The 27,914-nt window shown below is 48.9% G+C and overlaps 1 protein-coding gene across 1 annotated transcript; it reads left to right on the top strand.

The window, feature by feature from the left end:
* Positions 1–8,143: 8,143 nt before the first annotated feature.
* Positions 8,144–24,051, top strand: LOC147080912 (ubiquitin-conjugating enzyme E2 D4-like). Its single transcript, XM_085981030.1, has 6 exons — positions 8,144–8,281; positions 18,421–18,452; positions 18,537–18,614; positions 18,714–18,819; positions 21,195–21,288; positions 21,720–24,051. The coding sequence occupies exons 2-6, from the start codon at positions 18,444–18,446 to the stop codon at positions 21,763–21,765; spliced, it is 333 nt and encodes a 110-aa protein (XP_085837156.1). The 5' UTR covers positions 8,144–8,281; positions 18,421–18,443; the 3' UTR covers positions 21,766–24,051.
* Positions 24,052–27,914: the final 3,863 nt, after the last annotated feature.

The following is a 27,914-nucleotide window of genomic DNA, read 5'->3' as shown; positions in this document are numbered from 1 at the left end:
GACCGACTCCTGCTCCTACGTCTTATGTTCTTATAACTTGTTAGGTAAGGGTTACGGAACCAAGCCAGGTGAATGGAATTAGATACAGATCATCGATGATTAATTGAAAAATGGAACAGGCTCAAAGGGCTGAATGGCCTCCTCCTGTTCCTAGGTGACGCTGGAGCACTCCCTCGCTACTGCACTAAAGTGTCAGCCTGCAGTATGTGGGCAATTCCTGCAAAGGGACTTGGACCCACAAGGTTCGAACTTGGGCGAGAGCGCTGTAACAGTTGAGCCAAGCTAACACATATCTGAAGAGAATACATTCACTGCCTTATTCTTGGGCAGTCCCTCGGAAACAAGGACGACTTGCTTCCACACTAAAAATGAGTTCTCAGGTGACTGATGAGTCCAATACAGGACCTACTGTCTCTGTCACAGGTGGGGCAGACGGTGGTTGAAGGGGCGGGTGGGTGGGGTGCCTGGGTTGACGTGCGCGCCTTCCACTGTTTGCGCTTGGCTTCCGCTTGCTCCCGGCAAAAAGACTGGAGGTGTTCGGTGCCTTCCCGAATGCTTCTCCTCCACTTTGTGCGGTCTTGGGCCAGGGATGGTGGGGATGTTGCACTTTTTCAAGGAAGCTTTGAGGGTGTCCTTTGAAGTGTTTCCTCTGCCCACCTGGGGCTTTCTTGCCGTGTCGGAGCTCCAAATAGAGCGCTTGTTTTGGGAGTCTCGTATCGGGCATGCGGACAATGTGGCCTGTCCATCGGAGCTGATCGAGCGTGGTCAAAGCTTCGATGCTGGGGATGTTGGCCTGAGCGAGAACACTGACGTCGGTGTGCCTATCCTGCCAATGGATTTGCAAGATCTTGCAGAAGCAGCGTTGATGGAACCTCTCCAGTGCTTTGAGGTGCCTGCTTTGTACATGGTCCATGTCTCTGAAGCATACAGCAGGGTGGGTATCATTGCTGCTCTGTAGTCCATGAGCTTGGTGCTGGGTTTGAGGTCCTGGTCTTCAAAACACTCTCCCTCAGGCGACCTAAGGCTGCACTGGCACACTGAAGGCGGTGTTGGACTTCATCATCGACGTCTGCCCTTGTTGATAGTAGGCTCCCGAGATATGGAAAGTGGTCCACGTTGTCCAAGGCTTCGTTGAATTTTGATAATCGGGGAGCAGTACTGTGGCAGGGGCAGGTTGGTAGAGGACCTTTGTCTTACGGATGTTTAGTGTAAGGCCCATGCTCTTGTACGCTTTGGTGAAGGTGTTGCCGATGGTTTGGAGTTCGGCCTCTGTGTGCGCAGACACAAGCGTCGTCTGTATACTGTAATTCAATGACAGAGGATGGGATGACCTTGGATCTGGACTGGAGGCGACGGAGGTTGAACAGTTTCCCGTTTGTTCTGTAGATTAGCTCCACCCCAGTGGGGAGCTTACTGAGGGTGAGATGGAGCATTGCAGTCAGGAAGATCGAGAAGAGCGTTGGTGCAATGACATAGCCTTGCTTGACTCCGGTCCGTACGTGAATTGGGTCTGTGGTGGATCCGTTGGTCAGGATCACGGCATGCATGTTGTCGTGAAGCAGGCGGAGGATGGTGACAAACTTTTGAGGGCAGCTGAATTTGAGGAGGACACTCCATAATCCCTCACGGTTGACGGTGTCAAAGGCCTTTGTGAGGTCAAAGAAGGCCATGTATAGTGGTTGGTGCTGTTCCCTGCAATTTCTCTTTGTAGTTGACGTGCGGTGAAGATCATGTCCTTTGTGCCCCTTAGTGGGCGGAATCTGCATTGTGACTCTGGGAGGAGCTCTTCAGCCACTGGGAGAAGGCGATTGAGTACAGGAACAAGGATGTCTTGCTGCAGTTGTACAGGGCCTTGGTGAGACCACACCTTGAGTATTGTGTGCAGTTTTGGTCGCCTTATCTGAGGAAGGATGTTCTTGCCATGGAGGGAGTGCAGCGAAGATTCACCAGACTGATACCTGGGATGGCAGGAATGACGTATGAGGAGAGATTGGGTCGATTGGGCTTATACTCGCTGGAGTTTAGAAGAATGAGAGGGGATCTCATTGAAACTTATAAAATTCTAACAGGACTAGACAGACTAGATGCAGGAAGGCTGTTCCCGATGGCGGGGGAGTCCAGAACCAGGGGTCACAGTCTAAAGATAAGGGGTAAGCCATTTAGGACAGAGATGAGGAGGAATTTCTTCACCCAGAGAGTGGTGAACCTGTGGAATTCACTACCACAGAAGGCAGTTGAGGCCAATTCATTAAATATACTCAAGAAGGAGTTAGATATATTTCTCAAGGCTAAAGGGATCAAGGGATATGGGGAGAAGGCAGGGACAGGGTACTGAGTTTGGATGATCAGCCATGATCTCATTGAATGGCGGAGCAGGCTCGAGGGGCCGATGGCCTACTCCTGCTCCTATCTTCTGTGTTTCTATTCTTGCGATGACTTTCCCTGTGGCAAACAGCAGGGAGACTCCTCTAATTACCGCAATCGGACTTGTCACCTTTCTTGAAGATGGTCACGATTACGGCGTCTCTGAGATCCCCTAGTATGCTCTCCTCCTTCCAAATAAGAGAAATGAGTTCATGTATTCGCACCAATAGTGCTTCTCTGCCATGTTTTAGCACCTCGGCGGGGATTCCATCTTCTCCTGAGACCACCTTGTTCTTCAGTTGTCAGATGGCCTTTTCAACCTCATGCCGGGCTGGGGTTGTGCTGAGGTTGTGGTGGGTAGCATGCTGCGGGATGGAGTTGAGGACACTCACGTCGAAGACATAGTCTCGGTTAAGGAGATATTCAAAGTGCTCCTTCCAGCGGGTACTGACTGCCTCTCTGTCCTTGATGAGTACCTCTCCATTCTTGGCCCGCAGTGGGGTAGGACCTTGGGTGCTTGGGCCGTAGATGGTCTTTACTGCGCTAAAGAACCCACGCATGTCGTGGTTGTCGGTTAGCTGCTGGATCTCCTGCGCTTTCTCCACCCACCATCTGTTCATTAGGTCGCGAGTTTTTTGTTGGACCTCGGCCTTCAGGCATCTGTAGAGCTGCTTTCTGTTGCTGTTTCCAGATCAGGAATGCCTTGCGCTTGCGGCTTATTATCTCCTGGTCGCTCTCGTCGAATCCAGTCTTGGTGTTTCCTGGTCGAGTAACCGAGCGTCTCTTCACAGGTGCTGATTATGGAGGCCTTGAGTGCAGACCAGGCGCTGTGGACACTCTGTGTCTCTGAATCACTGGGAGTCATCAGGTTGGTTGTGACGCGCAGGCTGAATAGGGCTTTCTTAGTAGGGTCTTTGAGTGCTCCAGCGTTGATTTTCCTGCGGCATTGCTTTTGTTGCCGCCACTGAATTGGGGCTACATTGATGGAGATGACAGAGTGGATTAGGTGGTGGTCTGTCCAGCAGTTGTCAGCTCCTGTCATGGCGTGGGTGACGTGGATGTCTTCGCTGTCCGTCACTCGAACGATGACGTAGTCCAGCAGATGTCAGTGCTTGGAGCGAGGGTGTTGCCATGAAGCCTTGTACTTGTCTCTCTGACGGAACAAGGTGTTGGTTATGACGAGGCCATGTTCTAAGCATTTAGTCAGGAGTAGGGTTGCAAAGGGGTGGAAAGTTTCCGGGAAATTTCCGGAAATTTTCCACGGGAAGTTTAGCTTGGGAATTTTGGGAATTTTGCCCAAAAAAGCACATGCTAGCATAATATTGTTTTTTTTGTATTTCTTTTTTTTTCCACAGGTCCTCTCTTAAAATTACTAACAGAGATGGAATCTTAATTATTAAGGAATTTCTTAATCAATATATGTTTATCTTCTTACTTGGCTTGTTTTAATAATTACAAGTTTTGTGTGTGACTGTGAACAAATGTGTCCTGATTGGTTGGATGAGTGGATGAGCGATTAGCTCCCTCTATTTGTAATATTTGCATATCGAATTGTGATTGGCCTGCAGGTATCTGTAAGACTGCTATAGTTTTTTTAAGATCCAGGTTAGGGGTCCTGAGGGAAGTCATTTTGTTTTCTGCTGATGTTGTGATGATGCAGTAAGTAAATCAGACTTTATACCAAATAAACCAGTTACTTGTTGAACTCTTGTCCTTCAATTTAAAATATACAAAATAATACACTATTGGTGATGTAGCGTCGTGTGTGTACAGGTCATGCTTCCATCACGTGGAGCATCAGCAAAAATGTACTCGCCCTGTTGCAATCGTGCTGATCGACCGCAGTTCGACACAGAGATGAATGCCCTTTATTTCTCTGCATAGAACAATGCCACGTTTACCGTCGGATGTGTGGAAGCATTTTACCCCAGGCATTAAAGATGGAAAGACTGTGTACATGTGCAAACACTGTAGAAAGCCATATGTAAAGAATGCCACAAAGAGCACAGACACGAAGGACAACAGACACACAGGCACATACATTGCTGATGAGCTGAAAGCGGTCATCAACGATCTTGGATCACAAAAGGTCTTTGCAGTAGTTACTGACAATGCTGCGAATATGAAGGCTGCTTGGGCTCAAGTGGAGGAGGCCTACCCTCATATTACGTCTATTGGGTGCGCAGCTCATGGGCTTAACCTGCTCCTCAAGGACATCATGGGTTTGAGAACCATGGAAGCACTGTACAAGAGAGCCAAGCAAGTTGTTAAGTATGTCAGGGGAAAACAGGTAGTTGCAGCAACCTACAACTCCAAGCAAATGACAAAGAACAAGAACACCACACTGAAGCTGCCCAACAACACTAGATGGGGTGGTGTTGTCATAATGTACAACAGCCTTCTGGAGGGTAAGGAGTCGCTGCAAGAAATGGCAATATCCCAGTCTGGGGATATGGAAACCACCATCAAGAAAATACTGCTGGATGATGTGTTTTGGGAGAGAGTGGTTAGCAGCCTTAAACTACTCTCACCAGTAGCATCTGCAATTGCTCAGATTGAAGGAGATGACGCTGTCTTGTCAGATGTTCTCAGGCTTTTTACTGATTTAAAAGAACAAATCAGCATTGCCCTACCCACATCCCTGCTGCTCAAAGCAGAGGAGAAGGCAATTGTTCAATTCATACAGACGCGTCAAGAATTTTGTGTCAAGCCGATTCATGCTGCAGCATACATGCTGGACCCAAAGCATGTTGGGAGACCAATACTTTCTGGAGAACAGATCAACAGCGCTTACAGTGTGATTTCTACCCTCTCACACCATCTCAATCTGGACGTGGGCAAAGTTCTGGGAAGTCTGGCAAAGTTCTCTACCAAGCAAGGTCTTTGGAATGGGGATGGGATATGGGAATCATGCAAGCATATCAGTGCACATACCTGGTGGAAGGGACTTTGTGCATCTGAGGCCCTGTCACCTATTGCATCGGTGATACTCCAAATCCCACCTTCATCAGCGGCCTCTGAACGAAACTGGTCACTTTTTGGGAATACGCATACAAAGGTGCGCAACAGGCTGACTAACAAGAGAGTGGAGAAACTGGTGGCTATCCGGGCGAACCTACAACTTATTGAGCCAGATACAGAAGTGTCCACCACACAGCTAGACACTGACACAGAGGAGGAAATGGACACGTCAGAGCCAGAGTCAGAGAATCAGGAGGAGCAATGAGGAGTAGAAGACTCAAAGGGACAAAATAAGGACAAATTACAGGCTAAATAAGCTGACGCTCCTTTTATTTTATTTTAGATGGGTCTTTTTTGTGGGGGTTCAATAAAGTTCAAAATTATAACCTAAATAAAGTTTTGAAAGCCTGTTTTTATTTGTATGGAACAATATGTCTATTTTGACGACAAAGATAATATAAGGGTCAGAGCCAAAAACCATCAGTGTGCAAAAAAACTCAAAATTCCCAAAATTCCCATGGAAAGTTTCCTCTTTTAAAAATTCCCAGAATTTTGCAACCCTAGTCAGGAGGAGGGTACCGTTGGAGTTGGCTTTCCCTACCCCCTCTCTGCCGATCACACCTCCCCAGAGGCCTGTGTCCTTGCCAACTCTGGCGTTGAAGTTGCCAAGGAGGATCAGCTTGTCGCCCATTGGGACTTGGGACAGGGATTGTTCGAGATGGGAGTAGAATTCCTCTTTGGTCTTGTCTGTGGCGTCCAGTGTTGGGGCGTACGCACTGATGACCGTAGCGCACTGGTTCCGGGCTAGGCTGAGCCGTAGAGTCAGGAGGTGTTCCTTTATTCCACAAGGGGAGTCTTTGAGACGTTCAACTAGCTCGTATTTTATGGCGAAGCCGACCCCATGGAGGCGGCGTTCTTCTTCAGGTTTGCCTTTCCAGAAGAAGGTGTAACCACTACCTTGCTCCTTGAGCTGGCCTTCCCCTGCCCGCCGGGTCTCGCTTAGGGCGGCGATGTCAATGTCGAAACGTCTGAGCTCCCGGGCAACGATAGCAGTACGGCGTTCCGGTCTGTCGCTGTTGGGGTTGTCCATGAGGGTCCTGATGTTCCAGGTCCCGAACTTCATTTTAAAGGGTGGAAGATGCCTGTGCGTGAATTCTTTTAACGTGGGGTGGCCGTTGCACACCAGCTACCACACAGGCTTGACAGAGCAAGGTCTTGGTCCAATGGCAAGGGGATCCAAGAAGATTGGAGACCAGGCTCTGCTACATCGGCCTAGCACATACAATCCCTCCTTCCCGCAGGCCCTCCCTGCCTAGGTTTCATAGGCTGCAGTGTGGTCCTCTCGACCCTGCTGCTGGTCCACGCTGTGCCACCACGCTGCGCCACCCCAGACCCCGACCTCGCCCCTGGGCCCTGACCTCCTTATAGTGCGTCTCCTTGCAGTGAGCGTCTCCTTGCAGTGAGCGTGTCCCGCGGTGCGTCTCCTTGCAGCGAGCGCGTCCCGCCGTGCGTCTCCTTGCAGCGAGCGTGTCCCGCCGTGCGTCTCCTTGCAGCGAGCGTGTCCCGCCGTGCGTCTCCTTGCAGCGAGCGTGTCCCGCCGTGCGTCTCCTTGCAGCGAGCGTGTCCCGCCGTGCGTCTCCTTGCAGCGAGCGCGTCCCGCCGTGCGTCTCCTTGCAGCGAGCGCGTCCCGCCGTGCGTCTCCTTGCAGCGAGCGTGTCCCGCCGTGCGTCTCCTTGCAGCGAGCGTGTCCCGCCGTGCGTCTCCTTGCAGCGAGCGTGTCCCGCCGTGCGTCTCCTTGCAGCGAGCGTGTCCCGCCGTGCGTCTCCTTGCAGCGAGCGCGTCCCGCGGTTCGTCTCCTTGCAGCGAGCGCGTCCCGCGGTTTGTCTCCTTGCAGCGAGCGCGTCCCGCCGTGCATCTCCTTGCAGCGAGCGCGTCCCGCCGTGCGTCTCCTTGCAGCGAGCGCGTCCCGCCGTGCGTCTCCTTGCAGCGAGCGCGTCCCGCCGTGCGTCTCCTTGCAGCGAGCGCGTCCCGCCGTGCGTCTCCTTGCAGCGAGCGCGTCCCGCCGTGCGTCTCCTTGCAGCGAGCGCGTCCCGCCGTGCGTCTCCTTCCAGTGAGCGCCTTATGCATAACATGAAAAATGATGGTCCATCCAGCCTTTCCAACACAAATATGATATCTTGTGCATCACAATGCAGACATGCCCTGAGAACTAAAGTGGACAGTGTAGTGTAGGATGGAACCCCATCTTGTTTCAAACAATAACATATCCCTTTTTAGTTAGGCAACGATATTGTGAATTTAAAACAACTCTCAGTTGCTTTCTAAAAAAATAATTTTGCCTCTGGAGGGAAAGGGAGATCTGAGACACAAATCTGTCCAAAGATAGCTGCTGCTTTCAAGATGACTGGTCAGTTTACCCCCCCACCACCCCCCCCCCCCGGCGCTGTCGATAATGCTTTTAATTGAATGACACCAGTATTTATCCTGAGGTTGCGAGTTGTTCATGCAATGCAAATCTGTGGCTCATATACGAGCCAAGTTGTTTAATATGGAGTACGGGTGCTAATAACAGCTGGAGACACCAGAAGTGTGCTCAGCAACCTGAACGGCAAAATTAATGAGAGAATTGCCTGTCCAGTGGGAAAGAAATCATTTGGTCTTTGTGCACAGTGCCTTGGGAGACTCAGATAAATGGTGTAAGTAGGTGTTCTCCCTGTTCATCTGTTCCTTGCTCCAATTGTTTCCATTTCCCACTAGTGAGACTAGTCTCCTGGGGAGGCGGGGGGGGGGGGGCGGGGAGAACCTCCATAAAGTATTGCTGAACCCTGTATCTTGAGAGCCGTTCCCAAATGAAGCCTGCATGTTTTAAGTTTGTTTTTTATTCTTCATTAGGAATACCAGGACTTGGAGCGTGACCCTCCAGCACTGTGTTCAGCAGGTCCAGTTGGAGATGACTGTAAGTACAGAGAGTTATGGGGTGTGCTTCTTGTGTGGTTCTAGATTCTTGTCTGAGGGAGAAGGGAGTAGAGGGTTACGCTGATAGATTTAGATGAGGAAAGAGGGGAGGAGGCTCAAGTGGGGCATAAGAGCCGGCATGGTCTGGTTGTGCAGAATGGCCTGTTACTGTGCCGTACATCCTATGTAATAATAGACTAATGAATAAGGTCAGAGAATGCGGAGTCGGGACGAGTAGCAGAATGGATTGCTGGCTGGCTTCAAGACAGAAAGCAGAGAGTAGGGGTAAAAGGTAGCTATTCAGAGTGGCAGAAGGTGGGTAGTGGTGTTCCACAAGGATCAGTACTGGGCCCACTGTTATTCACAATTTATATTAACGATTTGGACTTTTGAATCAAAAACACAATTTCTAAATTTGTGGATGACATCAAATTGGGGATAATCAATACTGAGGAGGACTGCAACAAATTACAGGAGGACATTAATAAACTTGCAGAATGGGCATATAATTGGCAAATGAATTTCAACACAGATAAATGTGAGGTATTACATTTTGGTAGGAAGAATAGGGGGATCTCTTATCACTTGGAGGGTGCGAGTCTAGGTGGGGGAGAGGAACAAAGGGATCTCGGAGAACAAATACACAAATCACTAAAAGTATCGACACAGGTTAACAAGGCCATTAAAAAAAAAAGCAAACCAAGCACTAGGGTTTATTTCTAGAGGGATAGAATTGAAAAGTAGGGAAGTTATGCTAAACCTGTGTCGAACCTTGGTTAGACCACACTTGGAGTACTGCGTACAGTTCTGGTCGCCATATTATAAAAAGGATATAGAAACACGAGTGTGTGCAAAAAAGATTCACAAGGGTGATACAAGAACAGAGAGGTTATACCTATCACGAAAGGATGAACAGGCTGGGTCTCTTTTCTCTTGAAAAAAGAAGGCTGAGGGGTGATCTAATAGAGGTCTTTAAAATTATGAAAGGTTCTGATAGAGTGGATACAGAAAGAATGTTTCCACTTGTGGGAAAAAGCATAACTAGAGGCCATCAATATAAGATAGTCACCAAAAAATCAAATAGGGAATTTAGAAGAAACTTCTTTACCCAGAGAGTGGTGAGAATATGGAACTCGCTTCCCAAATAGTATAGATGCATTTAAGGGGAGGCTATATAAGCATATGAGGAAAGACGAGAGGAGGCTGGAGTGGAGCATAAACGTCGGCATGGACTGGCTGGTCCGAATAGCCTGTTTCTGTGCTTTCTGTAATCCTGTGTATGATTCTATCTCAGGCTGTTGCTTGACTAGTCTGTGGGACAGCTCTCCCAATTTTGGCATCAGTCTCCACATGTTAATGAGGACTTTGCAGGGTCGACTGGCTGAGTGTGTCTTTGCCGTGTCTGAAGCCAGTGCCGAGGTCGATGCCAGGTGGTCCGTCCGGTTTTATTCTTATTGTTTCTTGTAGCAGTTTGTTACAACAGAGTGGCTTGCTTGGCCATTTCAGAGGGATCAGATGGGTTTTTACACCAGTCCAACAGTTTCATGGTCATCATTACTGATGCTAGCTTTTTATTCCAGATTTACTTAATTAACTGAATTTAAATTCTACAGCTGACGTGATGGGATTTGAACTCTCGTCTCCAGATTATTAGTCCAGGCCTCTGGATTACAAGTCCAGTAACATAACCACTATGCTACCATTCCCGGTTGAATGTGGGAGGCTAGCTAGGAGTGTGTTGGAATTGTCGAGTCTAGAGGTAACAAAGGCATGGATGAGGGTTTCGGCAGTAGATGAGCTGAGGCAGGGATGTTCTGGAGGTGGAAATAGGCGGTCTTAGTGATGGTCGGAAGCTCATCCCGGGGTCATATATGACACCAAGATTGCGAACAGTGTGGTTCAGTCTCAGGCAGTTGCCAGGGAGAGGGATGGAGTCGGTGGCTAGGGAGCGGAGTTTATGGCAGAGAATGAAGACAATGGCTTCGGTCTTCCCAATATTTAGTTGGAGGAAATTTCTGCTCAACCAGTACTGGATGTCGGACAAGCAGTCTGACAATTTAGAGACATTGGAGGGGTCGAGAGAGGTGGTGGCGAGGTAGAGCTGGGTGTCGTCTGCGTACATGTGGAAGCTGGCGTTGTGTTATATTGCATCAATACAGATGACAATAATACTGATGCATCCTGTTAAATTCGGTACATTAAGCACGCTCGGATTATGGTCTAGTGCAAGAGCAGAGTGAGGTCTTCAAGTAAAATCTTTATTAAAGACATTTAAAAATGAAGGACAACTTGGTGTAATCATGTTATTGTGAAGTATATAATTTAAAAAATATATTTTTTCAAATCCTTATTTAGACACCAGAAATTTCAGTTACTGTGGGGGGAAAAAATGGGGGGTGAGAAAATGCTCATAACATTTTGGGCAATGAGTAGGAGACAGTGGTGAAATGAGTGACTACAGGTTTTCACATGCAAAACCTGTTATAGAGGTGGACTTTTGGGGGTGAAAATTGAGTCGTGCCCCATTTGGGGCGATAACTTTGCCAGGGCGCTATTATTAGTGCCCCGAAAAAATTAGCACCCTCGCAGCAGAAACTCACCAGTAGCGCCCAGGTAGGAAGTGGGGTGCTACTGGAAGTGCCCCACCTCCCTCTTGGGGAGCTGCGAGTGAATACCACGGTACTGCAGGCCTTCCAGGGATCGGAGTGCTGGTAAAAGCAGTCGGCACTCCGCGGGGGGGCTGCAGAAGGGGCAGGTGCTGGCAGGCGGCCAGCGACAGAAATGGCCGCCCGGCACCACCTCTTTAACTTGTGCTTCCTCGGCCGTAGGTAGGCCCCCCTGACCCTGTCGGATATAACGTCCGGCGGGCCGTAGGTAGGCCCCCCTGACCCTGTCGGATATAACGTCCGGCGGGCCGTAGGTAGGCCCCCCTGACCCTGTCGGATATAACGTCCGGCGGGCCGTAGGTAGGCCCCCCTGACCCTGTCGGATATAACGTCCGGCGGTAAGTCGGGGCGCTACCGAAGATCGCGGCCAGGGCGCTGCGCACAGCGATGACGCCATCGTCGGCAGCGCTGTGAGGCACTAACGGTTACCGCCGCCACTAACCTCCTGCTGAATTAACGGGAGGCACAAAGCAAACACATTTTTAGGCCTTGGAGTTATAATGGGAATAGGTCGACTCTCAAAATATGATGACAAAATTATGTAGGTGCAAGATATTATATAATACATATTTATATTAATGTATATGATGCTTCATTAGCACTTATTTGGGCCAGCAATATCTATCCTGTATATTCAAGGAGTCTGTTGTGGGATCTGTGCACAGCATGCTACTGCAGCACCATCTATTGTTTCAATTCAATGTTCTGCGCCTATGTACTATCCGTCAACCTTTCACATTATAACTTCCTACGCTCATATTTGTGACAGAAACTGCCTATATAAACTTGTCGCACTGTAAATACACCCTCACTAGTGACGGCACCACAATGCCACAACCACTGGCACTATGGGTGTTGACATCGGAATCAAGGGCCAAATTATGGCTGTAAAATGGGGTGCGACTCGCCTTGATCTGCTCTGGTCCAATTGCACCCCGCTTCATTGGGTCTTGACTCCCTGTGCACACCACAGGAGATGGACCAGTATAAATAATATCCGCTGCCCTTTCTGTCAGTCATTCCTCAAGTCCTGTGTCAATGCAGGTTGGAGAGAGACCAAGAAATGTTGGTGTTCAGAGGGATTTGAGTGTTCTTGTACAGCAACATGCAGGTACAGCAAGCAATTAGGAAAGCAAATGGTATGTTTGCCTTTATTGCAAAGGGGTTGGAGTATAAGAGTAATGAAGTCTTCCTACAATTGTACAGAGCTTTGATGAGAGCACACCTGGAGTACTGGGCACAGTTTTGGTCTCCTTATCTGAGCAAGGATATACTCGCCTTCGAGGGGGTGCAACGAAGGTTCACCAGACTGATTCCTGGGATGAGGGGCTGTTCTATGAGGACAAACTGAGTACAATGGGCCGATATTCTCTGGAGTTTGGAAGAATGAGAGGCGATTTCATAGAAATGTATAAAATTCTTAGAGGGCTTGACAGGGTAGATGCTGAGAGGCTGTTTCCCATGGCTGGAGAGCCTAGAATTGGAGTCATAGTCTCGTGATAAGTGGTCGGCTATTTATGACTGAGATGCGGTGAAATTTCTTCACTGAGTTGTGAATCTTTGGAATTTTCTACCCTAGACCTGTACCCCAGTGTTACACTGTGATAGACCTGTACCCACTAGTACTATACCCCAGTGTTATACAGTGACAGACCTGTACCCCAGTGTTATACAGTGACAGTCCTGTACCCCAGTGTTATACAGTGACAGACCTGTACCCCAGTGTTATACAGTGACAGACCTGTACCCCAGTGTTATACAGTGACAGACCTGTACCCCAGTGTTATACAGTGACAGACCTGTACCCCAGTGTTATACAGTGACAGACCTGTACCCCAGTGTTATATAGTCGGCGGGAATCGCGGGCTGAGCGGCTGTATAAAGGCTCCCGAGACCCAGGTAAGGCCTCGGTGCGAGAATCGGCGGGAATCGCGGGCTGAGCGGCTGTATAAAGGCTCCCGAGACCCAGGTAAGGCCTCAGTGCGAGAATCGGCGGGAATCGCGGGCTGAGCAGCTGTATAAAGGCCCCCGAGACCCAGGTAAGGCCTCAGTGCGGGAATCGCGGGCTGAGCGGCTGTATAAAGGCTCCCGAGACCCAGGTAAGGCCTCAGTGCGAGAATCGGCGGGAATCGCGGGCTGAGCGGCTGTATAAAGGCTCCCGAGACCCAGGTAAGGCCTCAGTGCGTGAATCGGCGGGAATCGCGGGCTGAGCAGCTGTATAAAGGCCCCCGAGACCCAGGTAAGGCCTCAGTGCGGGAATCGCGGGCTGAGCGGCTGTATAAAGGCTCCCGAGACCCAGGTAAGGCCTCAGTGCGAGAATCGGCGGAAATCGTGGGCTGAGCGGCTGTATAAAGGCTCCCGAGACCCAGGTAAGGCCTCAGTGCGAGAATCGGCGGAAATCGCGGGCTGAGCGGCTGTATAAAGGCTCCCGAGACCCAGGTAAGGCCTCAGTGCGAGAATAGGCGGAAATCGCGGGCTGAGCGGCTGTATAAAGGCTCCCGAGACCCAGGTAAGGCCTCAGTGCGAGAATCGGCGGAAATCGTGGGCTGAGCGGCTGTATAAAGGCTCCCGAGACCCAGGTAAGGCCTCAGTGCGAGAATCGGCGGGAATCGTGGGCTGAGCGGCTGTATAAAGGCTCCCGAGACCCAGGTAAGGCCTCAGTGCGAGAATCGGCGGGAATCGCGGGCTGAGCGGCTGTATAAAGGCTCCCGAGACCCAGGTAAGGCCTCAGTGCGAGAATCGGCGGGAATCGTGGGCTGAGCGGCTGTATAAAGGCTCCCGAGACCCAGGTAAGGCCTCAGTGCGAGAATCGGCGGGAATCGTGGGCTGAGCGGCTGTATAAAGGCTCCCGAGACCCAGGTAAGGCCTCAGTGCGAGAATCGGCGGGAATCGCGGGCTGAGCGGCTGTATAAAGGCTCCCGAGACCCAGGTAAGGCCTCAGTGCGAGAATCGGCGGGAATCGTGGGCTGAGCGGCTGTATAAAGGCTCCCGAGACCCAGGTAAGGCGTACCAATCTCCAATCTTGGAACTCGGAGGGAAGGAGAGAGGTAAAAAGTAATCCAAGTGTGACGTCACCAGAAAGCGGGTAAGTGATTGGTTGGTAAGTATTTCTCCCTTTTTAAGCTTAAATCTCTTTGGTTTATAGTTTCTAAGGTGTGATATTCACCATCTAGAATCAGGGCAGAGGGTATTTAAGAATAATATTAATAAATTTAATTAATTACATAGAATGGGATAGTATCGTTAGGGGGATAGATAGAGTTCTTTGCAGCCGAGAGCGAGAGTCCCGAAGGCTGTGTTGCCTGCCCGGTGCCAGGGTTAAGGACATCTCCTCTGGACTGGAGAGAAACTTGGAGTGGGAGGGGGAGGATCCAGTTGTCGTGGTCCATGTTGGTACCAATGACATAGATAGGACAAGGAAGGAGGTTCTGCTGAGGGAGTTTGAGCAGCTAGGGGCCAAATTAAAAAGCAGAACCACAAGGGTAATAATCTCTGGATTATTACCTGAGCCACGAGCGAATTTGGCTAGGACAAATAAAATTAGAGAGTTAAATGCGTGGCTCAAAGACTGGTGTGGGAGAAATGGGTTTCGCTTCCTGGGACACTGGCACCAGTACTGGGGCAGGAGGGAGCTGTTCCGTTGGGGCGGGCTTCACTTGGCCAGTGCTGGGACTAGAGTCCTGGCGGATCATATAACTAGGGCTGTAGAGAGGGCTTTAAACTAACTAGTGGGGGGGAGGTTCCTAGAGAGCAAATAATAAAAATGACAACAGAGAAGGTCATAGACTTAGGTAGCAGTGGGGAAATTAAAAACCAGAGCGTGTCAGGAAGGGGCAGAAGGTATGGAGTAAAAGGTAAAGTAATAAAAAGGGCAAAAGCAGGAACTAAGTGTCACAAAACATCTTTGAAAGTTCTCTATCTGAATGCACGTAGCATTCGTAACAAAATAGACGAATTAATGGCACAAATAACTACATATGGGTATGATCTTGTGGCCATTACAGAAACATGGCTGCAGGGTGGCAATGCCTGGGAATTAAACATACCAGGTTATTTAACGATCAGGAAGGACAGGCAGGAAGGAAGGGGAGGTGGGGTGGCTATGTTAATAAAGGAAGGAATCACTGTAATACAGAGAAATGATATTGGGTCAAAAGATCAGGATAATGAAACAGTTTGAGTGGAGGTAAGGAATAATAAGGGGGAAAAAACACTAGTGGGCGTAGTCTATAGGCCTCCGAACAGTTGCAACTCTGTTGGACGGAGTATCAATCAGGAAATAGTTGAGGCTTGTAATAAGGGAACATCTATAATTATGGGGGATTTTAACGATCATATTAATTGGACAAATCAAATTGGGCAGGGCTGCCTTGAGGATGAGTTCATTGAGTGTATTAGGGATGGGTTTCTTGAGCAGTATGTAACTGAACCGACCAGGGGGCAAGCAACCTTAGATCTGGTCCTGTGTAACGAGACAGGATTAATTAAAAATGTCCTAGTAAAGGATCCCCTTGGAATGAGTGACCATGACATGGTTGAATTCCATATTCAATTAGAGGGTGAGAAGGTTGGATCTCAAACAAGCGTGCTAAGCTTGAATAAAGGAGACTATGAAGGTATGAGAGCGGAATTGAGTAGAGTGGATTGGGAAAATAGATTAAGGGGTAAGACGATACATGATCAGTGGTGTACATTTAAGGAGTTATTTTACAACTTCCAAAAAATATATATTCCACTGAGAAGAAAAGGGTGTAAAAGAAAAGACAGCCATCCGTGGCTAAGTAAAGAAATTAAGGATAGTATTCGACTAAAAACAAGGGCATATAAGGTAGCCAAATCTAGTGGGAGGATAGCGGATTGGGAAAACTTTAAAAGACAGCAAAAAGTAACAAAAAGATTGATTAAGAAAGGGAAGATAGATTATGAAAGTAAATTAGCAAAAAATATAAAAACAGATAGTAAGAGTTTTTATAGTTATATAAAAAGAAAAAGGGTGGCTAAAGTAAATGTTGGTCCCTTAGAGGATGAGACCGGGAAATTAATGGTGGGAAATATGGAGATGGCAAAAACACTGAATGAATATTTTATATCAGTCTTTACAGTAGAAGACACTAAGAATATCCCAACACTGGACAAACAGGGGGCTAAAGGGGGGGAGGAGCTAAACACGATCAAAATCACTAAGGAAGTGGTACTCGGTAAAATAATGGGACTCAAGGCGGATAAATCACCTGGACCTGATGGCTTACATCCTAGGGTCTTGAGGGAAGTGGCAGTAGGGATTGTGGATGCATTGGTAATTTTCCAAAACTCCCTGGACTCGGCAAAGGTCCCGGCAGACTGGAAAACTGCCCCTTTGAAAAGGGCAGTAGACAGAAGGCTGGAAACTATAGACCGGTTAGCCTAACATCTGTGGTAGGTAAAATTTTGGAGTCCATTATTAAGGAGACAGTAACAGGACATTTGGATAATCATAATTTAATAGGACAAAGTCAGCATGGTTTTATGAAGGGGAAGTCATGTTTGACAAATTTGTTGGAGTTCTTTGAGGAAGTAACGTATAGGGTGGATAAAGGGGAACCAGTGGACGTAGTGTATTTAGACTTCCAAAAGGCATTTGACAAGGTGCCACACAAAAGATTATTGCTTAAGATAAAAAATCACGGAATTGGGGGTAATATTCTGGCATGGATAGAGGATTGGGATAAATGGTTCATTCTCAGACTGGCAATCAGTAACTAGTGGTGTTCCGCAGGGGTCAGTGCTGGGTCCCCAACTCTTTACAATCTATATTAACGATTTGGAGGAGGGGACCGAGTGTAACATCAAAGTTTGCAGATGCTACTAAGATGGGAGGGAAAGTAGTGAGTGAGGAGGACATAAAAAACCTGCAAGGGGACATAGACAGGCTAAGTAAGTGGGCAGAGATTTGGCAGATGGAATACAATACTGGAAAGTGTGAGGTTATGCACTTTGGCAGGAAAAATCGTAGAGCAAGTTATTATCTTAATGGCAAGAAACTGGAAAGTACTGAAGTACAAAGGGATCTGGGGGTCCTGGTGCACGAAACTCAAAAGGTTAGTATGCAGGTGCAGCAAGTGATTAAGAAGGCCAATGGAATGTTGGCTTTCATTGCTAGGGGGATAGAATATAAAAATAGGGAGGTATTGCTTCAGTTGTACAAGGTATCGGTGAGACCGCACCTGGAATACTGCATACAGTTTTGGTGTCCATACTTAAGAAAGGACATACTTGCTCTCGAGTCAGTACAAAGAAGGTTCACTCGGTTAATCCCGGGGATGAGGGGATGGACGTATGAGGAGAGGTTGAGTAGATTGGGACTCTACTCATTGGAGTTCAGAAGAATGAGAGGCGATCTTATTGAAACATATAAGATTGTGAAGGGGTTGGATCGGGTGGATGCGGGGAGGATGTTCCCGATGATGGGTGAAACTAGAACTAGGGGGCATAGTCTTAGAATAAGGGGCTGCTCTTTCAAAACTGAGATGAGGAGGAACTACTTCACTCAGAGGGTGGTAGGTCCATGGAATATGCTGCCCCAAAAAGCTGTAGAAGCTACATCATTACATAAATTTAAAACAGAAATAGACAGTTTCCTAGAAGTAAAGCGAATTAAGGGTTGCGGGGAGCGGGCAGGAATTTGGACATGAGTCTAGGTTCGGATCGGTCATGGCCCTGTGGGTAGCGGAGCGGGCCCAGGGGCTGTGTAGCCTGATCCTGCTCCTATTTCGTGTGTCTAATTCTGTTAGATTCAGGAGATGGTTCTGTGATAGTGGATTGGCGGTTAGGATCAGATCAGCCATGATCTTATTGAATGGTGGAGCAGGCTCGAGGGGCCGATTGGCCTACTCCTGCTCCTATTTCTTATGTTCTTATAGTGACAGACCTGTACCCACCAGTACTGTACCCTAGTGTTATACAGGGACAGACCTGTACCCACCAGTACTGTACCCCAGTTTTATACAGGGACAGACCTGTACCCAACAGTACTGTACCCTAGTGTTATACAGGGACAGACCTGTACCCACCAGTAATGTACCACAGTGTTATACAGTGACAGACCTGTACCCACCAGTACTGTACCCCAGTGTTATACAGAGACAGACTTGTACCCACCAGTACTGTACCCCAGTGTTATACACTGACAGACCTGTACCCACCAGTGCAAGTGTTCTCCGTAAAATTTTTTTTTTAGGTGTGTGGCCCCTTTAAGGGTCCATTGACAGTTTTTTTTAACATTGAGAAAGCCAGTCCTGGGCTGCGTGGCCATGCAGCTTAGAGGGAACATTGACCAGTACTGTACCCCAGTTTTATACAATGTCTTTAGGGGAAGGTGAAACCTGGGGCGGGGAGGGTGGGCAGGTTGGAGAACGAGAAACAGAGAACAGGAATGAAGAAAGTAATTGCTGACTTTAAGAGGAAAAACGACCTCACACTCCTCTTTCTTTCACAGATTTTCATTGGCAAGCCACTATCATGGGGCCAGTGAGTATCCTCTCTTTGTACAAAGTGCCTTTCACTGTCTATGCTGGTGTTTTTGCTGACTATCTCTCTGTTGTTTTACTGTAGAGTGACAGTCCTTACCAAGGTGGTGTCTTCTTCCTGAATATCCACTTCCCCTCCGATTATCCTTTCAAGCCACCCAAGGTAAGGGCCACGGCTTGGCATTTTAATCAGTTTTGCTCTAGTCAGTGTGCCCGCTACAGAGGGAATAATCGTCTCATTTCCCCTCCTCTCTTTCCATAGGTTTCATTTACAACAAAGATCTATCATCCAAACATTAACAGTAATGGAAGCATTTGCCTCGATATTCTGCGTTCACAATGGTCCCCGGCTTTAACACTGTCGAAAGGTAAGGGCGGCTTCTGGGCATTGTTATGGGGTTGAGCAGGGGTTATCGGGCTCAGTGGGTAAACTCACCTCAATCGCAGTCTCTACTTACTTAGCTGATCGTAGCCAGGGTGACATTTGGGATGGGACACTTGACTCCGGTGCTAGACCAGAGGAACACTGGCCAGACTGGTTAGTGACCCCTGTGTGCCGCCGATGCCTCCATGGTCCAATAGCTCACTCAGCTGATCCTAACTCGCACCGTCCCGTTCACCCATCATCCCTGTGCTCACTGACCTACACTGGCTCCTGACCCGGCAGCATCTCAATTTTAAAATTATCATTCTTGTTTTCAAATCTGTCTATTCTCTATCTCTGTAACCTCCTCCACCCCTACAACCCTCAGATATCGGCGCTCCTCCAACTCTGGCCCGTTGTGCATTTCCCACTCCCTTCGCCCCCACCATTGGCGGCCATGCACTCAGCTGCCTAGTTCCTAAGCTCTGGAATTCCCTCCCTAAACCTCTCCGTCTCTCTGCTCCTTTAAGACGCTCCTTAAAAGCTGCCTCTTTGACCAAACTTTCGGTCACCTGTCCTAATATCTCCTTATGGGGCTCGGTGTCAAATTTTGTCTGATAACGCCGTAGGACGTTTTACTACGTTAAAGGTGCTCTTTAAATGCAAGTTGTTAATGCCATATTTCTGGCTAGGATAGTGATCCAAAGTAGGGCTCACAGCCGATTTCCCCAACCCCCCATACACCTCTACCCAGAGCTGCCCATATCTTAACTCGCAGCGACCCAGCTTAGATCAGTTAATTGAGCACAGGCCAGAGTGAATCTCAATCAGCCACACACATAAAGGGGGTTGTTCATTTCTTGTTTTAATCCCTCTGAAATATAGAGCTTAGGTAGAATTTAATGAAAATATATCTCCACATGCCTGTCTATAACTTGGAATAGTGTGGTGTATATATCCGCGGTCATCTTGGTGTACAGTGTGCAGAGGGACTGTGAGGCTGATCCCTTGTGTTAGAGGGACTGAGTTACAAGAAAGAAGGCAAATGCAAAGGGGCTTTTGAAATATGAGATAGTAAGTCGACTGGAAAAGGACAATCCTGGGCACTTTCAAACTGGAAAAAAGGCAAATTCAGCTCTTCACACGGAGCGATTAATACCGGCAATGGTTTCCAAGCAAAAACTGCTCAAGGCTGTAGTGGGACCCTAGCGCTCTTTGGAATGATGAGTCGATGGGCAAAATGTACTTTGAACCCCGTGTGCAGTTACAGGCCCTGCACATGGGATCTTTCTGTACGATGCTACATAAGTGCGAGATGCTGTGTTGACTGAGATGGGTTCAGTGCTGTTCTCCTGTTCTTGCTCTGCTGGCGAGAAGGTGAGACACTACATTTAGGAGCCAGAGTTCTTCCCTCTCCCACACAGCAGATGAAAGGGGCTGGTAAAATCATAGCCTCGCAATAGAGCCCCTGTAAGTTTTCTTTCTCCTCCAGTGGGAGTGCAGGCCCCCAGCAGCGGCATTGCTATGTGTGGGGAATCACAGACCGACCCGTGCCCCATCACCCTGTGGGGAATCACAGACCGACCCGTGTCCCATCACCCTGTGGGGAATCACAGACCGACCCGTGTCCCATCACCCTGTGGGGAATCACAGACCGACCCTTGTCCCATCACCCTGTGGGGAATCACAGACCGACCCGTGTCCCATCACCCTGTGGAGAATCACAGACCGACCCTTGTCCCATCACCCTGTGGGGAATCACAGACCGACCCTTGTCCCATCACCCTGTGGGGAATCACAGACCGACCCGTGTCCCATCACCCTGTGGGGAATCACAGACCGACCCGTGTCCCATCACCCTGTGGAGAATCACAGACCGACCCATGTCCCATCACCCTGTGGGGAATCACAGACCGACCCGTGTCCCATCACCCTGTGGGGAATCACAGACCGACCCGTGTCCCATCACCCTGTGGGGAATCACAGACCGACCCGTGTCCCATCACCCTGTGGGGAATCACAGACCGACCCGTGTCCCATCACCCTGTGGGGAATCACAGACCGACCCGTGTCCCATCACCCTGTGGGGAATCACAGACCGACCCGTGTCCCATCACCCTGTGGGGAATCACAGACCGACCCGTGTCCCATCACCCTGTGGGGAATCACAGACCGACCCGTGTCCCATCACCCTGTGGGGAATCACAGACCGACCCGTGTCCCATCACCCTGTGGGGAATCACAGACCGACCCGTGTCCCATCACCCTGTGGGGAATCACAGACACTGAGATCGAGGCTGGTGAGTATCACTGCTGAATCATGAATCTGTGGAATACAATGTGCTTTTAAGTAACCTGTTATGTCTATTTGTCCCTCAGTTCTTCTGTCTATCTGTTCGCTGCTTTGTGACCCAAACCCCGATGACCCTTTGGTACCAGAGATTGCACACACCTACAAATCTGACAGGGAGAAGTAAGTATTCAGGAAAGCAGCATATCCTGAGATCAAACAGCGTTATGGTTAAGGGGGTTTTCAGATTTGGGGGGGATCTCAGGGTGAGAGGGGTTGAGTAAGGGGGGTTCCAGATAGTGGGGGGGGGCCCGGGCTCTGGGTGGGGAGGGGGGCGGGCTCCGATTAAGGGGGTTTCCGGATTGGGGGGCCCGGGCTCTGGGTGGGGAGGGGGGTGGGCTCCGGTTACGGGGGGTTTCCGGATTGGGGGGCTCGCTCCGCGTGAGGTGGGGTGGGGGCTGAGTAATGGGGTTTCTGATTTGAGGGGCCGGACAGACTGCATTTGCCCTGTGTTGGGGTCGGAGTGACGTTGCAGGATGGTTGAAGGAGGGGTGGACACGGATGAAAAAAGTTAACAAATTTAAAGCTGGCAATAATTCTTTCTTTTTCTCTAGGTACAACAAACTGGCCAGAGATTGGACAAACAAATATGCAATGTAAAAGTGACAAACAAGAAAAAGAAACTCCTTTACATAATCTGGAATGCAAAAATAAACGCTGGCTGCAGTTTTATGGAATCCCATGTGCCATTCACAATGAATTTTATACTTGGTGAAGGGTGAGGGGCTCTCTCTGTCTGAATGCTGAGGCATTCTGGCCCTGGTTCGAGCAGTCGGCCTGCCATATATGGATGTGTATTTTGAAATATACATATATATATTTCTTTTTTTTTATCGCCAGTTTCTGTGGCCGCAGTCAAATGTTCGCTGGTCCCCAGCATTTTACCAGTCACAGAGGGAGGGAGGGAAGAGCAACTCCATAAGTGTTTTTTTTTGGAAATGTGAAGCTTGATTTCCTGCTCTATTTATGCTGTCTGCAGTGCATCCTGTAGAGTGAGTGGTTTTTTTATATATAGATTATATACCTGTCTGTATATACACATATAGAAACGACAGCGCCTCTTGAGCACGGTTTTAGTGAATAGTGCGATTCGTGCCCGTGTGTTGACACGGTTGCTCCGTGCCTGCTGAACTTCGCTGGGAATGAAGGCTCCTTTGCAAATACGTACTGGTGTGTGGCTCTTGGTCTGGCTCCCGCCTACTTACAAAACAGTTTGTTTTGAATTATTCTCTCCCCCCCCGCCTCCTCCCCCCCCCCCCCCCTCCCCCAGCCCCCCCCCTCCCCCAGCCGCCCCCTTTGGGATGCTGCTCCCTCGTCCTGGGGTGTATGGGCTCTGCTGGTGCCGGCGCCCCCAGGATCTCTCCCAAGCGCCCACTTTGGTCGGCAGCAGGTGGTTCAGTTGTTGCCTCGTCCTGTCTGCTCCTGCTCGCTCTCCAGCGCAGGCCACCGGCTGGTGATTCTTCCCTCCCAGCCCCACCCCATCCCCCGAGACCGGGAGACTTGTGGCTGAGTCCCAGCGTGGGTGGGTGCAAATAATGGAACCGGGACCTCCCTCACCTGTTAGCTTCTGCCTCACTGTTTGCAGAGTCATTAGGAACACACGCTACGTTTCTAATTGTCTTCCCCCCCCCCCCCCCCCCCGCCACCCCCTCAGCCAAACAGCACTGTTGCAAATGGCAGGGAGGTCCTACTGCACCAGTCTGACCGGTGCACTAGATATTTTACTGCCTCGGAGTGAGATTCCCGACTAGTACTGTAGCCCATGCTCGCTTGTAACTGCACTGGGGCTGTCCTTAGCCCATTAAAAATTGGGCCTCTACAGTCAATCGGCAGAGGAGGCTGTCATTCCATTACCCTGGGCGAGATTGGAAACCAGATCCGAAATTAGATTAGTGAATGCTGGTGGGCTCTTTGACTACAGGAGCCATCGGCTTTCCAGCAACAGCCATTGGGCAGCAGCCAGGAGTGCGATCAGTGGCTGAGTTCTCCCTTACCCAAGCCCAGGAGCACAGTAACATATTGTCACCCCAGCTGTGGCCTAACTCGGCAGAGTAAGATCAAAGAGAGAGAAAACCTCCAATGCCTTCTGTACTGGGATCTTCCTGGTCTGCGGTTCAATGCCCGCCATTCATCCAATGCACCCTAGGGCCTCACGCGTCTTGCAAAGGCCTCTGGGAGGAGGGAGCTTGCGATTGGTCCCTTTTGGTTAAACCAACCTTTGAACTTCAGATGGTGGGGCTAGTGAGGCAGTGGTCACTTGGACAGTGCTTAATTCTGCAATAATTTGAGTCAAGGACCTTGTGTTGTTTCACTGCTTTTAAAATTACTGTGGAAGCTCTTGCTGCCTGTGGCCGTGAGCCGGCCTGGCGTCTAGCCCAGGGCCGTGAGCCAGCCTGGCGTCTAGCCCAGGGCCGTGAGCCGGCCTGACGTCTAGCCCAGGGTGGTCAGTAATCCTTGCCTTGCCCTGCCCCATGGGGTAACTCCCAGCAATAGCACAGATATGCTGTGGAGAATTCCCTTCCCGTATGTGCAGGATTCGAAGCGAGTTTGTAAATGAAGCCACTTTACGGAATCTGTGTGTGCCACACTTTACCCTGTGCGCAGTCACGCCCGCTTGATCTGATGCAGGCTTTGAGGCAATTTGTACACTCCTTTACAAACTAATGTATTCTTTTAAAATGACAAACTAGGATTTAGAATGGAAAAGATCAAATATACATGGTTTTTAAGTTAAAAAAATGACGGGGTTTAACTCAGCTTTCACTGAATGATCTAGCCTCGTTTGTCGGTACCATGTAATGTTTTGTCTTTTTTAACAGTATGTTTGAATATGCAAAGTCCTTTCCTACGCTGTGTGAATAAATTGGTGGCTGGTTTCTGCTGTAACTGTTGCGCATTGTCTTTGTTGAGAAGAAGCGTTGGCCCTCTGGGCTAGGAACATAGGCCATTCAGCCCATAATTTTCCCAAAGTTCTCTTGATTTTGGAATTGTGCATTTTGGATTGGAAAATTGCAAATGGACACTCCATTATTGAGGGAAGGAGGAAGAAACCAGATAACTCTTAGATTCCAGTATCTTTCCCACAATTGACATTAAACTATCATCAGGGACAGCATGACTGAGCACTTGGACCAGTATCAGCTGAATAAAGAGAGTCAGCGTGGATTTGTGAAAGGTCGGTCATGTCTGACAAATCTAGTTGAATGTTTTGACCAGTTCACTAACACACTGGACAGGGGGATGTCTATAAATGTTGTCTATATGGACTTCAAAAGGCATTTGATAAAGTTCTACTCGGGGTTATTGGCAAAAATATAAGTGCATGGAATTGGAGGTAACCTTGTGACGGGTCGATAATTGTTTGGGACGTAGGAAACAGAGTGGGGATAAAGGGAATGTTCTCTGATTGGTGGGATGTGACAAATGGCGTTCCCTGGGGATCTGTAGAGGCATCAGCTTCTCACCATATTTATCAATGACTTGGATGAAGGAATCGAGAGTTGTAGTGTACCCAGTTAGGAAGCACAGTAAGTTGTGTAGATGGGAGCCGGAACTTACAAAGATAAAGTGAGTGGGTAAAACTGTGACAGATGGAGTTCAATGTGGGGGAAGTGCGAGGTCATCCACTTTGGGTGCAAGAAAAACAAATTGAATATGTCCATAATGAAGAGAGACTAGGAGCAGCAAAGGGATTTGGGTGCCCATGTACACAAATCACTAAAAGCTAGTGCACAGGTATAAAGAGTAATAAAAAGAGCTAATGGAATGTTGACCTTGACCTCAAGGAATGCCAAGGGGTGGAAGTGATACAAAGCTCTGGTTAGACACCATCTGGAGCTGCATTCAGTCCTGGGCCCAGGAAGGCCTTGGGAGTGCAGCCCAGACTCATCAGAATGATAGCCAGGATAAAAGGGTTAAATTGAGGACAGATTGCATAAAGTTGAGGTGTTTAAAATGATAAAGTAATTCGACAGGGGAGAAACTATTTTCTCTGATGGGGGAGTCCAGAACAAGGGGGCACAATCTTAAATTTAAGAGCTAGCCCATATATGAATGAAATCAGGAAGCACTTCTTCACACAAAGGGTAGTGGAAATCTGGAACAATCTTCCCCCAAAAGGCTGTGGATGCTGGGGGTGAATTGAAATTTTAAAGATCGATTGATAGACTTTTGTTACACAAGGGTATCAGGGATCGGGAGAAAAGGTGAGTAACTAGAGTTGAGGTTTGATCTGATTAAATGGCAGAACAGGCTCAAGAGGCTGAATTTCCTACTCCAATGATCTGAGGACTGGAGAGTGCTAATGAAAAAGATGGGCGGCTGGGATAGCGAGACATTCTTGTCCCAAAATAAAGTGGCAAATTGGATTGAATCATGCACCGGAAGTTTTAAAAGGCCAAGTATTGGTATTTAGATAAATTCTATGCAAGGATCATGCATTGCACAAATATCTCATTTAACGTGATTGCACGACTCGGCATTACCAACATCTGGGACTCCTCCGTCACCATCCTTGTGTAGATGCTGTTCCTAGGTGAGGGCACAGTTGGTTGGCACTGGCCCTGGGATTTATCACCATTGACTCTGGATCCCATGAATCTCATGGCTTCAGGTCAAACAAGTTCAAGGAAGCCTGATGATCACTATCTCTGCTCCCACTCAACTGATGAATCAGCCCAGTTCCACATTGAACATCACTTGGAGGAAAGTCTGAGGGAAACGAGGGCACAGGATGTACCCTGGGTGGGGGTCTTAATGTCCATCACCAAGAGTGGCTTGGTAGAACCACCACTGAGAGAGCTGGCTGAGGCTTGAAGGACACAGCTGCCAGACTGGGCCTATTTCAGTTGGTGAGGAAACCAACATGAGGAAGTCACCTACTTGACCTTGTCCTCATCAATCTACCTGCCGCAGACACAGCTCTGTCCACAGTAGCATTGGCAGAAGGGACCACCGCACAGTCCTTGTGAAGATAGTCCTATCTCCATTGTGAGGGCATCTGTCATTGTACAGTGTAGCACTACCACTGTGCTACATGGGACAGACTAAGTACAGATCTAGCAGCTCAAAGCTGGGCATCCATGAGGTGTCGGGTCAGTAGCAGAATTGTATAGTAGCACATTCTGTAATAAGAAATAAGAGCAGGAGTCAGCCAAACGGCCCCTCGAGCCTGCTCCGCCAATCAATACGATCATGGCTGATCATCGACCTCAACTCCACTTTCCTGCCTGATCTCCATATCCCTTTATTCCCCTAGAGCCCAAAAATCAATCTATCTCAGCCTTGAATATACTCAAAGACTCGGCATTCACAGCCCTCTGGGGCCGAGAATTCCAAAGATTCACAACCCTCTGAGTGAAGAAATTCCTCTTCATCTCAGTCTTAAATGGCCGACCCCTTATCCTGAGACTATGCCCCCGGGTTCTAGACACTCCAGCCCGGGGAAACAACCTCTCAGCATCTACCCTGTCAATCCCCTTCCGAATCTTGTATGTTTCAATGAGATTACCTCTCATTCTTCTAAACTCCAGAGAGTATCGGCCCATTCTACACAATCTCTCCTCATAGGACAGCCCTCTCATCCCAGGAATCAATCTAGTGAACCTTCGTTGCACCGCCTCCAAGGCAAGTATATCCTTCCTTAGATAAGGAGACCGAAACTGCACAGTACTCCAGGTGTGGTCTCGCCAAGGCCCTGTACAATTGTAGCAAGACTTCCTTACTCTTATACTCCAACCCTCTTGCAATAAAGGTCAACATGCCATTTGCCTTGTTGCTTGTTGTACCTGCAATCTCATGGCCTTGCTCATCCCCCAATCTATGGTCATCTCACGCTAGCGAGTCAATTGTGGTTCAATGCAGTGTCGGAAGGCATGCTAGGAGCAGCACCAGGCATACCTTAGAATGAAGTTACTATACCCCTCGACCTTGCCATCTCATGTGGCTTATACCCATCGTCTTCTCAGGTCACTTCCTTGTATCCATCACCACTTGCATTTCCTTTTCCCTTGCAACCCCAATTCCTTATTGGGCAGCACGGTGGCATAGTGGTTAGCACTGTTGCCTCACAGCGCCAGGGACCCGGGTTCAAATCCGGCCTCGGGTGACTGTGTGGAGTTTGCACATTCTCCCCGTGTCTGCGTGGGTTTCCTCCGGGTGCTCCGGTTTCCTCCCACAGTCCAAAGATGTGCGGGTTAGGTTGATAGGCCATGATAAAAAAAAATTGGCCCTTAGTGTTAGGGGGGGATTAAATACGTGGGGTTACGGGGATAGGGCTTGGGTGGGATGGCTGTCGGTGTAGGGACCGGGTGCTAGGGTTTGGATGATCAGCCATGATCTCATTGAATGGCGGAGCAGGCTCGAAGGGCCGAACGGCCTACTCCTGCTCCTAGTTTCTGTGTTTGTGTCCAGCCCTGAAAAATCACTTACAACACCACTTTGAAATTCCCAACTGTTTAACTTCCTCCGTTCGCCACGATATTCTGCTATATATCTGCTCAATCATACCTCTACCTCACCACCATCTCTCGACCCCTCCACTGCCTCTGCGCTTTTGATTGCTTGTCTGATCTAGGACTGGATGTCGAACAAGCAGAGTGATAACAGAGGCAGTGGAGGTGGTGGTAAGGTAGAACTGGGTGGTGACAGTGTACATGTGGAACCTGACATTGTGTGTTCGGATGATATTGCCGAGGGGCAGCATGTAGATGAGAAATAGGAGCCTGAGGAAATGCATTATGGGGCAAGCT

This window comes from Somniosus microcephalus, unplaced genomic scaffold (assembly GCF_052327205.1).
Source record: "Somniosus microcephalus isolate GS21.2 unplaced genomic scaffold, FLI_Smic_1.0 scaffold1003, whole genome shotgun sequence".
In the NCBI taxonomy this organism is placed as follows: Eukaryota; Metazoa; Chordata; class Chondrichthyes; order Squaliformes; family Somniosidae; genus Somniosus; species Somniosus microcephalus.
This window is presented reverse-complemented; position numbering and strand designations above follow the sequence as displayed.

Coding starts and splice junctions, on each gene's coding strand:
- LOC147080912 (XM_085981030.1), top strand. Junction 18,820..21,194: donor GGCTTTAACACTGTCGAAAG/GTAAGGGCGGCT, acceptor TTTGTCCCTCAG/TTCTTCTGTCTATCTGTTCG. Junction 21,289..21,719: donor TACAAATCTGACAGGGAGAA/GTAAGTATTCAG, acceptor CTTTTTCTCTAG/GTACAACAAACTGGCCAGAG.